Source organism: Odocoileus virginianus, chromosome 18 (assembly GCF_023699985.2).
Source record: "Odocoileus virginianus isolate 20LAN1187 ecotype Illinois chromosome 18, Ovbor_1.2, whole genome shotgun sequence".
Taxonomy (NCBI): Eukaryota; Metazoa; Chordata; class Mammalia; order Artiodactyla; family Cervidae; genus Odocoileus; species Odocoileus virginianus.
The window spans coordinates 44895622-44910647 of NC_069691.1; the positions used below are offsets into that span (position 1 = coordinate 44895622).

The window sequence follows — 15026 nt, forward strand, 5'->3', positions numbered from 1 at the left end:
TTAAGGTGATATTACTAATCACATGCCTTGATTAGCCTGGGGGAGTAGAATAAGAGAACTGGCTGAATTTTAAAAAATGATTTTCTTATTTCTGAAAAAAAAAATTTTAATTTAAAATAAATAGTAGCTAGGGATGGGACAGGGAGGGTTAAGTAGGGAGCTCAGAGCTGAGATGAAAGGTTGGTGTACCAAGGATCAGCAGTGAGGGCTGGGCTAACCACAAGTAGATTTGATAAGGTTTCCCCAAGGGCCAAACAGTTTCACATGCAAGAAAGGTATCGAATGGAACACATGCTCAATGTCCCAGGGGCTCATCTTTCCTTACCTCATCCTAAAAACCCATTTACCCAGAATTTGAGATAAGGAGTAGCCGTCAATCTACCAGGCATTTGCTGAATGCGCAAGTTGCCACATTTAATGAAGTTCATGAAAAACCTCAGCAGGAGAGCATTTCATTAACATCTGTCACAACTTATCAGCTCAACCTATGCAAACATTACGGATTGCAGTTTTGTATTAGGAAGGAAAGGCGAAGGTCCCTTTTCTCCCGGCTTTCCCCTTCCTTCTGTGACGTACAGACACTGCCACCATGTGGCCGTAGGGAACATAGCATGCTGAACAAAGGAGACACAGCTGTCTCCGCCCAGAACGAAAGTAGAAGCAGCTTAGAGGCAGCTACCCAATTAAACAAAAGACGTGGCCAAGCAGCCCTCGGTTTGAGACCTTTGCTGATATGGTGACTGTTTGGAACTCAAAAGATACGTTCTCTTCAAAAGAGCCTATACGTGGTGATGTGTCTTCACTGCTTGTCTACCAACAGGTTGCGCCACTGCAGACTTAGCACATAGCACCATTCCAACCATGCCTCCCAGACGCTGGCAACGAGTCCTTTTCCAGAACATGCATGGGGTTCCAGCTTTGGATGGCATCTGGCCTTGCTCTGGAGCAACACTTGTTCCCAGCCCTCCCACCTGGAGTGGAACCATTAACTACCAGAAACTTGTCAGGCCATGGGCTTCCCTGGTAAAGAATCCTCCTGCACTGAGGGAGACCTGGGTTCGATCCCTGGGTTGGGAAGATCCCCTGGAGGAAGGCATGGCAACCCACTCCAGTATTCTTGCCTGGAGAATCCCCACGGACAGAGGAGCCTGGCGGGCTACAGTCCATGGGGTCGCAAAGAGTCGGACACGACTGAGCGACTAACACAGCAATGTCAGGCAGGCCCTGAAGAGGCTTCTAGGTCTGAGCATCCCAGGCTCCCAGGGAAGTGGGGGTCCTCCTCAACACTCCCCAACTCACATTTGTGAAGAAGAGACACTCCTGAGACACTCCACTCTCATCTGTCAGACTTTCTTGAGCACCTCCTAAGCACCTGGCCCTGTGCTGGGTGCTGGAAATTCAGAGGACCGTAGAACATGATTTCTGCCCTTCAGGAAGTCACAGCCCAGTGGGAGAGAGAGACACGTGAGTCCAAGCTTACAGTGTAGAGTGCTAAGTGCCACATGGCAGACAATAATAGTATTACAGAGTGAAGGCTATGTCCTGGGCTCCTTCTTTGACAAACTCTTGTTATACTTGTTCTGTGCCGGGTGCTATTTTAACTGTGCCAGGTTGATATTTCAAAGATACCAACCCATTAATCGTCCTATAAGATAGTTACTCTTACTGTCCCGGTTTTATAGATGAGAACCTGAGAGGTTGAGTTGCAGACATGGGATTTTGCAGACCCAGGCAGTCTGCAGTGATGAGAAGATGAGAAACTACGAATCCCTCCTTTTAAAAGAAACCCAAACAAAAGTAGAACTACCATATGCTCATGCAATCCCACTCCTGGGCATATATCCAGAAAAAAAACATAATTCAAAAATATACATGCACCCCAATGTTCGTAACAGCACTGTTTACAATGACCAAGACATGGCAGCAACCTGAATGTCCACGGAAAAATGAATGGATAAACAATACATATATATATAATGGAATATTACTCAGTCATAAAGAATGAAATAATGCCATTTGCAGCAACATAGATTATCATACTAAGTGAAGAAAGACAAATTATATAATATCACTAATATGTGAAATCTAAAAAAAAAGATACAAATGAATTTATTTACAAAACAGACTCACAGACACAGAAAACAAAACTTACGGTTACCAAAGGGGAAATGCTGTGGCGGGGGTGGGGGGAGGATAAATCAGGAGGCTGGTATTAACATATACACTCTATACTATAGAGCACAAGGGACTCTACTCAGTATTCTGTAATAAGCTACAGGGGGAAAGAAATCCGAAATATGTATAAGTGAATCACTGTGCTCTACACCCGAAACTATCGCAACATTGTTAATCAATCATAAAATTGAGACTCATCTAACTCAGACCAGGGAGGGCTTCCCCTGGGGGATAATTCCTGTGTAATATTCGAGCTGGAGGCGGGTATTCTGAGTGGAAGGAAGAGCAGGGACCAAGATGGACAGAGGCATGAAGGGACCTGATAGCTTTGGGAATTATGTGCGACTCAGAGGACTGGAGGAGATTCAAGGTTGAATGACAGGAGCTGAAGCCAGAGAGCTGGGTGGGAGTGGGGCGGAGTCCCACGGGGGATTAGAGAATTAAAGAAGGAGGGAATCATCAGATGTGGAGATGGCTTGGTGGGAGGCTGGATCATTGGGTAGACTGATTAGAGGGTGATCACAATAACCAAGGTGATAAATCTCAACTAAGGTACTAGCCCCTGGGAAAGAGGAGAAAGATGCATTTGAGACATATTCATTTGAAAAGACAGTCCATGGAGTCACAAGAGGGTTGGACATGACTTAGCAACTAAACAACAACATTTGAATACATGTTCAAGTTCATTGTTCATTAGCACAGACCTCCCAACCTGTAGGGTAGAGGTTGAACCCTTTAGATGGCAAACATGACCCTGTTTCACCTGGGACGGACCTCTCTCTCAGAAGGTGCTTCCCTTAGGAAGACGGCCCTGGGAAGACTGCCTGCTCACCATCCCCTCCCACCCATGCTGTGTTAGATGTCTTTGTCATTTGTTTATCTTTCAGCTGTGCCGTGTGGCAGGTGGGATCTTAGTCCCCTGACCAGGTATCAAACCCGCACCCCCTCCATCAGCAGCGTGGAATCTCAACCACTGGACCACCATGCACGTCCCTATGCCTGTGATCACAGTCATTCCCTGCGTCCTGTTTGTCCCCTTGGCAAGCTCTCCTTGTTATAACTGGAGTATAATTGCTTTACAATGTTGTGTTAGTCACTGCTGTACAATGAAGTGAATCAGCTATCAGTTCAGTTAGCTCAGTCGCGACCAACTCTGCGACCCATGAACCGCAGCATGCCAGGCCTCCCTGTCCATCACCAACTCCCAGAGTCCACCCAAACCCATGTCTATCGAGTCGGTGATGCCATCCAACCATCTCATCCTCTGTCATCCCCTTCTCCTCCTGCCCCCAATCTTTCCCAGCATCAGGGTCTTTTCAAATGAGTCAGCTCTTCACATGAGGTGGCCAAAGTATTGGAGTTTCAGCTTCAGCATCAGTCCTTCCAGTGAACACCCAGGATTGATCTCCTTTAGGATGGACTGGTTGGATCTCCTTGCAGTCCAAGGGACTCTCAAGAGTCTTCTCCAACACCACAGTTCAAAAGCATCAATTCTTCTGTGCTCAGCTTTCTTTATAGTCCAACTCTCACATCCATACAGGACCACTGGAAAAACCATAGCCTTGGATATATATATATTCCCTCCTATCCCACCCCTCTAGGTCTTCACAGAGCACTGACCTGAGCGCCCTATGCTATTCACAGGTACCATATGACCCAGAAATCCCACTGCTGGGCATATGCCCTGAGAAAAGACACATGACCCCAATATTCATTGCAGCACTATTTCAAATAGCCAGGATATGGAAGCAACCTGAGTGTCCATCAACAGATGAATGGATAAAGATGTGGTACATATTTATGATGGAATATTACTCAGCCATCAAAAATTGGGTCATTTGTAGAGATGTGGATGGACCAAGAGTCTGTCATTCAGAGTGAAGTCAGTCAGAAAGAGAAAAACAAATATCGTATATTAATGCATATATGTGGAATCTAAAGAAATGGTACAGATGAACCTGTCTGCAGGGCAGAAAGAGAGATGCGGATGTAGAGAATGGACACATGGACACAGGGGAGAAGGGGAAAGAGGGATGAATTGGGAGACTAGGGTTGAATATATACACTACCATATGAAAAATAGACAGCTAGCGGCAAACTCTCACTCATTATTCAAAACCCATCTCAGATGTCATCTCAGTAACTTAACAAACATTGAGCATTGATTCAGTTGACATATTCTTGGTATGAAAAGCTTGGATGATGCCCAAGAAGAGCTGGAGTGGTTTCCCTGCATGGCCAGGGGCCATGGATCACCCCTCTCCTCCTCCCACTGACTAGCTCCATTGCACACCCATTTTCTACCTCTGCTTCTCAAACTCTAGCATGTGTACAAATCACCTGAGAATCTTACTAAAAAGACAGATCCAGATTCAGTAGATCTGGGGTAGGGACCGAAATTCTATATTGTTTACAAGATCCCAGGAGATGCTGCTGGTCTGCAGACTGCATTTGAATAGTAAGGTTATACGTTGTCTCAGTGTAGTCTAGTGAAAAAGTAATAAAGGCCATTATTTGTTTTTCTACGCTGAATACTTAAGGTAAAATTTACATACAATGAAACACACAGAATCTAAATGTACAATTCAGTGAATTTCTGGCAAACGTGTACACCCCTGTGACCTACACCTCAATCAAGAACATTTCACATTTCCAGAAAGTTCCCTCATTCCCCTTTCCATTTAACCCTCCAAATAAAGTTGATTCTACAGGGACCCAAAGTGATGCAGTCCAAGAAAATAGCTTTCCAATGCAGAAGACTTGATCACAGGATAAGTTTAGAGGGAAAGAGGAAGAACGGCACATCTTTGAGGAAATTCTACATAAAGAATATAAATGACTGATCTAACTCATAATCATTGGCACTATTACCTTAGAATAGTCTCTTTGGTCATTTTTCAATAAATGACTCCATCTGCCTGGCCCAGTGCTTTGCACAGAATAACAAGGTGAACATATTAGCTCTGTATGCAGGGAGCTGGCTCCCATCGAGGAGGAGAAACAGAAGAAACCTAGCAGATGCTTCCCAGAAAAGAGAATGTGGGGCTGCAGGGCATTCCTGGCCAAGGCAGGGGAGGATGAGTCATTCATAAATCTTCTGTGTTACACATCTCACACTCTGCAAAACATTTCTTATGGATCTCATTTTTGCAACAGCCCTGGGGCAAGGCAGGTACCAGTGTTTCCCATTAAGAGCTGTGAAAACAGACTGGGAGGGGCTGTCTCAAGGCCACAAGTGGGCCTTGCAAGTGGGGCCTTCTGCTCCCTGGAAGCACTCATGAACGTGGAGGCCAGTTGGATGGCAGGAGTGATAGGTGTGCCTGCCTCCCCATCCCCACCCCAGAACCCAGATGCTCGCCTGGGCGTGAACATCACCCCTGGCAGACAGGCTGGGGCCACTGTGTCCTCGATCATCCAGCCCCTCCTGGGAAGTGGAATCCAGGGCACTGTGCCCTGGATGAGGGTCTCCAGCCCCTACCGGCCCCCAGAGAAGGGCTGTGCTAACGGTGCCCACCCTCACTTGTGTTTTAGCATCCAGCTTCCGGCTCCTGCACCATGAAAATCCTGTTTTGTGACCTCTTGCTGCTCAGCCTCTTCTCCAGCGTGTCCAGCAGCTGTCAGAAGGACTGTCTGGTCTGCAGAGAGAAGCTCCGTCCCACTCTTGACAGCTTCAACCTCGAGGTAGGTCCAGGAGGTTGGACCCTGTCTTCCCCTCCCTGCCCAGGTCATGTGACTCTCCCAGAATGGGATGGTCCCTAAGAAAGACGGGGACTCAGCAGCTTCTGAAAGCAAACCCTGTCATTGTCTCACGTTTCCACATTCGAGTAAAGACCCACCTAGGCTGCTGTTTTGCTCCTATTATTAAAACCAAGCACACTCATTCTAGAGAATTTGGCAAATTCCAAGAACTATGAAAAGAGAAAATTAAAGTCACCTTTAATTTCACCAGTCGGAGAAAAAAAAATCTTAGTTTTTTCACTTGCTATGTTATAGCAAGATAAGTTTCCCGTTATTAACATTATTTTAATGTAAGTATACTTGGCTTAACCAATCCCTCCTGCTGAGCATAAGTTGTCCTCCAGTTTTGATATTATCGACAAATCTACAGTGACCACCTATGTGCTGCCTCGTATTTAATTTGCTTATTTGAGCACTAAATTTCACTAAGTCAGCTGCTTTCTCCACTGCTTTCATTACCATGTAAATAGTTATTCCTCTCCTACTAAATCCAGTATAACTCGATTACTTTTTCTTTGTAGTCAAGAAAACTCCTTTCAAAAGATGTCATGTTTGGAACTCCTCAATCTTAAGAGCAACCTTTTCTCTCCTGTTCCTTGAGGCAAGTGTACAAATATAGAAACCAGTACCCACTTTGGGCTGACATGCAAACGTGAACAGACACAGCCCCCTGACCCACCCCAGCACCATGCTCCTCCCATGCCACCTCAGTGGCTTTCGAGCCTGTTTTCTGAACAGTAATAACCATCAAATCATGAAGAAGCATCCCGAGAACCTGTTCAAGGATCATCCATCCTCCTCCTTCAGTCACTGGGGGTTTTCTGAGCACCTACTATGTGCCAAAGCACCTACTATGCACCAAGCACTGGGCTAGACCAAGGACCCCAAGGTGCGCAGACAGATAGTGGGAGAGAAGAACCCATGATCCTTTCCTGAGAGTAATGGGGAAGTACTGAGCAATGGGGAAGCAAGACCAGTGGACCCCAACCTAGTCTAGAGGGGCGGAGGGGGCTTTGGGAGGAACTGCAACCTCTAAGGAGACCTAAAGATGATTGAAGAGGCAGGGAGTGAGCCCAGGTGCCCAGGTAATGAGGGCGGCACAGAGTGGGGGAGGAGCGCACATGTGCAAATTCCTCTTGGGGGAAGGGGAGTGGCATGTAAGGAACTGAGGAAAGCTGGATTTGGCTAGAACACAGAAGACCCACATGTCTCTTCTGTGCAGCCCAGAGAGGCTTAAAATTTCACCCAAAACAAAACGCTTTCCCTTGGTCTCAGTCAACAGAGCAGACCGCTAGTTCACAGGTAAACCAGTGAAGGAGTTGATTCAGGAATAATCTCGTCATCGTCGCAATCTTGACAGAGACTGAAAGTTGTGCACAATTCCTGAATCACAAGCTTTAACTGCAACCCTGTATCTCCCACTCCAAAAAGCATGAGGACATGTATACACCCACATTTATGACAGCATTACTCACAATAGTCAAAAGGTAGAAAAGACTCAAGTGAACGACGAGAGACAAATGCATAAACAAAACATGGTAGATGTGGACAATGGGATATTATGCGGCTTTTAAAAAGGAAGGGAATTGTGATACAGGCTACATCGTGGATGGGCCCTGAAGATGTATGCTGTCACAAAACAACAAATATCGTAGGATTACACTTACCGAGGTTCCAAGAGCAGTCAGATTCATAGAAACCGAAAGTAGACTGGGGCTGCCAAGAGCTGGGGAAACCGGGAGAGGGGAGTTAGCGTTTAATGAATACCAGGTTTCAGTTTGGGAAAATGAAAAATTTCTAGAGATGGGGGAAAGGGTTAATGGTAACCCAACAAAGTGAATGTACTTAATACCACTGAGCTATACCCTTAAAAATGGTTCCAGTGTAAATTTGATGGTATTTGGATTTTACAATAGAAAAAAAAAGTATTTGGAGCTCAACTATAACACTGAGTCTGTGCTAGTTTTTCTTTTATTTTTTTACAAAGTAAAGCATTCACAGATTTAGGTGGCTTGTTGAGAGCAAACATCGTGCCCTACCTGACTGTGAAGCACTGTGATGTTCCGGCTCCCGGGACACCTTGACCTTGGGTGCCGGTTGTGAAATGACAAGGCCACCAGGGCCAGGTTCTCTCCAGCTTCTGCATTGTCATCTCAGGATCTGAGCTGCTGCTCCTCCTCCTTCCCCCTCCCTGTGTACCACTGGTTCTCCTGCTGGAAATGCTTTTCTCCCGTCTCCCACTTGCTCTTTCCTTCCCTTTGCTGTGCTCGAGCTCAGCTGCTCAGCAGTATCCGACCACATGGACTGGAGCCCACCAGGCTCCTCCGTCCATGGGATTCTCCAGGCAAGGATGCTGGTGTGGGTTGCATTTCCGTCCCCAGCGGACCGCCCCTACCCTGCGACTCGAACCCGTGTCTGCTGCACCGCAGGCAGATTCTTTAACACTGCCCGCCTGGGAAGCCCGCCTTAACTCCCCAGCCCATCTCCAAGGCCGCCAGCAGTTCCTAACCACAGAAACCTTCGCCCGTGTGCAGGCTTCCCCTCCTCGTCCTGGGTGGACCCCGCTCTCTTCCCCACTCTGACTCTTCCTTTTCTGCCTCCTGCTAGAGCCCCATTCCACTTCCTGCACCCCCTAAACACAAGTGATAGCCAAAATTCCTTGTTCTTACCTCCGTGTCCTTTCTCCTTCCCAGCGTCTGCTTTCCCCAGGCAGCAGGTACACTCTTCGCCTCCTCTCTGCTGGGCTCCCATCACTTTCCATAGTTCCTGGGAAATCCATGCTTCCCTTCCCTCCCCACGGCTCCAAGAACCTGTCCTGCCATCTTGCTCGTACCTCCGACTCCTCCCCCAGCCAATAAACCCTTCAGTACTGCTCTTAGGAGGGGATGCCTTGTTGATTCTCCACCTGTCCCCAATTGAGCCAGCCCCTAGCTCCTTTGTTCTCTGACAGTTACTTGCATCTGCTGGGCTCTCTCTTAGGCACTGTCTTTGCTGATTAATCTGGGCTTCGCCAGCACACAGTACAGTGTGGGACAGGGCGGTACTCAATAAACAGGTCCCATGGAGACTGGAGGGCTTCCCAGGTGGTGCTAGTGGGAACCCGCCTGCCAATGCAGGAGATGAAAGATATGGGTTCGAACCCTGAGTCTGGAATATTCCCTGGAGGAGGAAATGGCAACCCCCTCCAATATTCTTGCCTAGAGAATCCCATGGACAGAGGAGCCTGATGGGCTACAGTCCTTGGGGTCACAAAGAGTTGGACATGACTGAAGCGACTTAGCATGCAAGCACAGGAAAACTGTAACATTGCAAGACCTTTTAACCTCCTCATAGATGCAGATGCTGTGGAGGTTTTACACAGCTGTTTTTCAAAGCCAGGCAAGAATTTGGAGCTAGTTTCTATTTCTCCGTAGCATCTTAAATCTCTGGGGTCCAGAAAACACTGTAAGAAAATGGCCAGTTCCCACTTCAGAGTGATGGATGACCTCTGCAAGTGCCCGCTGACCCCCAGAGGACCTGGTTGCCTGGATGTTTCTACCTTGTATTCACTTTTAACCTATTTTTTTAAGTTTTATGAAATGCCTAGAATCAAGGCAACCATATCTCACTTCCAAATTTTGCAACCCTTGACTATGTCCCCTCTGTAAAAGATGGGGGGACTCAGATATTTAGGCAAGGGTCACTGTCCGCCCCCCCCCCCCCCCCAATCCTTCCACCAAATGATGAAATCCTAATCTGTTCCCAGGACCTTCTGGACCCTTGGCTTCATCAGGAATTTCATTTGTTCTCACTCCAGGGCAATGGTCCAAGCGTGCCTGCCTTTTTGTTAGACTATCATTTTGGTCAGTAAATGACTAGCACATAAGCCAAATGATTGGATAGTCCTGGGTTTTCAGCTAATTGAGAATGATACTTACCCTACCAGCTTACAGAGAAAAAACTAGATTTACCGAGTTATTTTAGTGACCAGTGACGGAGAAGAAGGTAACTCCCAGGAAAGGTCTGTTTTGTTGTTGTTTAGTTTAGAAAGGTCTGTTTTGTTAGTAGTTTAGTCACTCAGTCATGTCCAACTGTGTGCAACCTCACAGACTGTAGCCCAACAGGCTCCTCCGTCCATGGGATTTCCCAGGCAAGAAAACTGGAGTGGGTTGCCATTTCCTTCTCCAGGCAATCTTCACGACCCAGGGATCAAACCTGTATCTCCTGCATTGGCAGGCGGATTCTTTACCCCTGAGCCACCAGGGAAGCCAAGAAAGATCTGGGGAAACTTATTTAAATTCCCTAAAATTCTATTAACAGCAGAAGAGCTACTACTTCTGGGAGTTTCTGTCTTCATTACACAGAAAATCTTAGTAGTTGACTTGCTGCAGGAGTTCCTAACACGTTTTTCTTTTGTGCTGTGCATCTGCTGGCCCATGAGTGTTGGCTCTCAGATATACTGGCAGAACCTCCCAGAGCAAATAGGTCCCAAATGTCTCTTGGTCAGAAGTGGCTGGATTCCTTAGAGGCAGAAACATGACAATCTGAATGAGTTGTTTATTTTCCTTCCATTGGCCCATTAATCTTTGATCCTAGACATTCAGATGACCCTTTGCTCGTTGTCTTCCCTCCCCCTGCAAAGCCCAGCTTTATAGATCAATTTGGCACCAATCTGGGACTTTCCAGATGCTCCTGCACACTGTGTCTGAATATAGCAATGTCATCAGAATAGCCTGTGAAAATGTGTCCAGCTCACTTAATGGGCCATTAACGCATCTCTGCAAACAGGCTGGTGAGTCCCTCAGACCAGAGAGTGCAGTCAGTAAGCTCATATGCCCATCTGGTGCTACAAATGTTGCCGTCAATTTGGATTCCTCATTTTTTTTTGCCCCAAAACCTTCTCCTAAATCAAGAATCAAGATGCATTTTTTTAGTATCTAATCATCTAACAATATGTTGAGTCTTGGTAAGGGCTATGCATCTGGTTTGATCATAGAATTTCATTTTCTCTGATTGACATGCAATATAATTACCATCTGGGCTTAGAAACCCAGGGGCTCACAGAAGATCTGAGAGCCTCTAGGCTAACAGTTTCCACCTGTTCCTGTAAATGGACAAGGCAGATCAAGGCAATGAGCACTTTGAGGATCCTATCCCTGTGAGGACTGAACCAAGTGTGTTCAAAGGTCCTTTTGAGTCCCACAAGTCTATGTTTATGAGACCACACAACTCAGGTTGGGACTTGAACCCAGCCAAATCCCAGGATGGAACTTGAACCCACTCTTTTTATTTATGTGACTGCTCCAGGTCTTAGTTGCAGCACACTGGAGTTTGCATTCTCACATGCTAGATTTTCATTGTGGCATGTGGGAGTGAGGGTGTGCTCAGTCACTCAATCAAGTCTGACTGGCCCCATGGACTCTAGCCCTCCAGGCTCTTCGGTCATGGGATTCTCTAGGCAAGAATACTGGAGTGGGTTGCCATTTCCTTCTCTGGGGAATCTTCCTGAAAGAAGGATCAATACCCACATTTCTTTCCTGTGCCTCCGCCATTGGCAGGCAGATTCTTTACCAAGGAACCACCTGGAAAGTCATTAGTAGCAGGATGAGGGATCTAATTTCCTGGCCAGGGATGGAACCCAAGTCCCCTGCATTGGGAGTGCAGACTCTTAACCACTGGACCACCAGGGAAGCCCCTGAATCCACTGTCTTTTAATTAAGATTGCACACCTGGTCTCAGGACTTAATGAAGCTTAGATTCTTTACGTCTCCTTGCAGAAAGAATTCAGTAAGAGACAAAGTGATAGGTAAGAAGTGGCTTTATTTAGAGATACACATTCCATAGACAGAATGCCATCTGTCTCAAAAGAAGAGAATGGCCCTGGAAGAAATACATTTCACAGAGTGTGTGCCATCTCAGAAGGCAAGAGGCCCCAAAACATGGGGCGGTTAGTTTTTATGGGCTGGGTGATTTCACGAACTAATGAGTGGGAGAATTATTCCAGTTATTTTGGAAAAGGGGTAGAGATTTTCTGGAATTGGGCCACCGCCCACTTTTTGACCTTTTATGATCAGCCTCTGAACTTTCATGGTGCCTATAAATGTGTCATTTAGATGCTAATATCACAGTGAGCATATGAAGAGGCTCAAGGTTCACTGGAAGTCGAATCTTCTGCTGGCTTGTATCTAGTCGGTTCTCACCAGTTTATGTCGTATCCTCTAGGGCTATGTCATTTGATTAGAGGTTTTGTCCTTCCCACTTCCCTCCTACTTCACTTCTACTGGCTTTCCCGGTGTTACCCATGCTTTCTGCTTCCTCTTTGACTCTGTAGAGTAGGGTTTCTCAGACTCTGTGGCTGTATTAAGCTGGATAATTCTTTGTTGGGGTGGGGGGTGGGCTGTCCTATACATTATAGGTTGTTTGCCAATGTCCTTGTGAAATGGAGGAGGACCTGAGGGTCCTCCTGGGTACAAATCCTTTCTGTGTCCCCCAATTCTTGTGTGTAGGAAATAGGCTTCGTTCAGTCTCCTGAACCTGCCCTGAGTTCCAAAGGGAAGTTGCTAATCAGGGAAGGTAGGGGATGCCAAGGGCAGGGAGGAGAAGTCAAACAATAGTGCAGCCACTCCTGGTTCCCCTCAAGGAATATACTTAACAGCATCTTTGAGTTCAAAGAGCCGACCCATCAGAAAAGACCCAGATGCTGGGGAAGTTGGAGACAGGAAAAGAAGGGGATGACAGAGGATGAGATGATTGGATGGCGGAACCGACTCATTGAACATGAGTTTGGGAAAACTCTGGGAGGTGGTGAAGGACAGGGAAGCCTGGCGTGCTGCAGTCTGTGGGTCGCAGAGTCAGTCGCGACTTAGGGACTGAATGACAACGACGACCTTTAAATTCTTCTGTGCGACCTAAGGCCCCCACCCAGGTGGAGGATGGTAACTTCAGGCTGAGCACAAGATTCCTGGAACATCTGTTACCACCGGCCATTCAGAACAAAGTCACACACCCTGCAGCCTTCACCCCAAATATTGCCTATAAGAACTTCTCCCCGAAATCCATCATGAAGGTCAGGGGTTTTGAACAGGAGTCACCTGTTCTCCTTGCTTCACAGCACTCCCAAGAGGAAATTAGGCAGAGGGGATGGAAAGGAGATGGCAGACTTACATACTGACTGGATGGAGAAACGGGGTCCTGAGAAGGGGAATGCTGGAGAGATGCCCAGGGTTCTAAACCTGAACCAGCTGGGGAGTAAAGTGGCATTCAGAGAGAGAGACAGAGCAAAAAGATAGACTTGGGGTGGAAAAAAGTAGGAGTGAAGTACTGATATATATGCTACAATCAGTAGTTCCTTCAAACTTGTTCCACTCATACTGAAAAAGTATATCAGATAAGAATTAGTCACCTGCTAGTAACAAACACCTGAAGGGCCATCTTTAATAAGGTGGAGATTTAGGAGTTCTCAGGGGGCCTAGTGGTAAAGAATCCACTTGCCAATGTAGGAGACTCGGGTTCTAACCCCGAGTCGGGAAGATCCCCTGGAGGAGGAAAAGGCAACCCACTCCAGTATTCCTGCCTGGGAAATCCCTCGGACAGAGGAGCCTGCTGGGCTACAGCCTATGGGGTCGCAAAAGAGTTGGACGAAACCTAGCAACTAAACAATACCTGGTAGTCCGCTGGTAGGATTCCGGGCTTTCACTGTGTGACATGGGTTCAGTCCCTGGTTGGGGACCTGAGATCCCACAAGCTGCGCTGTGTGCCCCACCCCCCAAAAAAGACAGAGATTTGATTCCTCACACATAAGTCAGGAGGAGAAAGTGGGAGATGCTGAGATGTAGGCATGAGCATGACCACATCTTGGAGAAGCTTGGCAGCAACAAAAGGAGAGCAGGGTCAGAGTGGTAAAGGCAAGCAGGAGAAGTCAGGCTGAAGGACACACTTTGAGGATTTGGTGGAACAGCTGGTGAAGCCTGTGATTTAAGCTGCATGCATATCTCACTACTCAGTTAGAGATCAAGTTGGAAACCTTGCCCATAGAGGCAAGCGTGCCACTCCGAACACCCGGGTGGGAGTGTTTGCTCCCCAGAGAGCCCCAGTGGGGCACACATGCATCTTCTCACATCCTGCAGCTGCCCAACCAGAGCAGTAACTCCTGATGCCCTGTAAGCCAGGTATGGACTCCCTAGTTTGGGACTCTCTTGGTAGACCAAGAGAGGTTAAGACTCCAAGCTTCCAATGCAGTGGGTGCAGGTTTGATCCCTGGTCCAGGAACTAAGATCCCACATGCTGCATGGTGCAGCCAAAAAAAATTAAAAATTAAATTTAAAAAAAGGACTCCAAAGTTTGATGAAGGGCTCTGCAGCTTCCTGCTCACCATGATGTCAAAGTCAGGCTGAAGTGGGGTTTTCATCTGACCCCAAAAACACAGAGAGGAATGTTTGGGGTAAAGTGTGCTTGGGTGCTCAGTCGTTTCCGACTCCTTGCAGCCCCACAGACTGTAGCCCACCAGACTCCTCTGTCCATGGGATTTTCCAGGCAAGAATACTGAAGCAGGTTCCCATTTCCTTCTCCAGGGAATCTTCCTAAACCAAGGATTGATGCTGTCTCCTGTGGTTCCTGCTTTACAGGTGGATTCTTTATCACTTGACCCATTCAGGAAGCCGGAAGCCAAAACAATGGGGAAAAAATCTTGGAGGCAGAGGCTTCCAGGAGATCCAATCAAAGACAGGAATGTGGGAGGGAAGGGTTAAGGCCAGGGCCCATCAGGAAGGTACGGGAACATCATGGTCAGGCTGGTGGTCTAGACGAGAGGTGGGAGATGCCAGGAGAGACAGAAGCTGCAGGGGTTCCTAGGGAGCTGGCAGGTCCACTGAATTGTGTCGGACAGTCCCAGATTATCCAACTTGTCTATATCTCAAAGGGTCTTAACCCCCTTTTCTACTTTTTTATTGGCGTATAGTTGATTTACAAGGTTGTTTTAATTTCTGCTGGACAACAAGGTGACTCGGTTATTATATATACAATTTTTTAATATTCTTTTCCATTATGGTTTATCCTAGGACATTGAATTTAGATCCCTAGGCTATACAGTAGGACTGTGTTGTCCACTCATGCTGTATGTAATACTTAGCATCTAC

General features: G+C 47.0%; 1 protein-coding gene across 5 annotated transcripts in view; it reads left to right on the plus strand.

Annotated features, from left to right (window-relative positions):
- Positions 1 to 15026, plus strand: part of PNOC (prepronociceptin) — a 29721-nt gene that overhangs the window by 8374 nt on the left and 6321 nt on the right. For all 5 annotated transcript variants that reach the window (XM_070480633.1, XM_020877868.2, XM_020877867.2 and 2 more), the window contains exon 2: positions 5707 to 5856. In XM_070480633.1, coding sequence (XP_070336734.1) covers positions 5731 to 5856 — 126 coding nt within the window. In that variant the 5' untranslated portion in view covers positions 5707 to 5730. The remainder of the gene's footprint in view (positions 1 to 5706; positions 5857 to 15026) is intronic.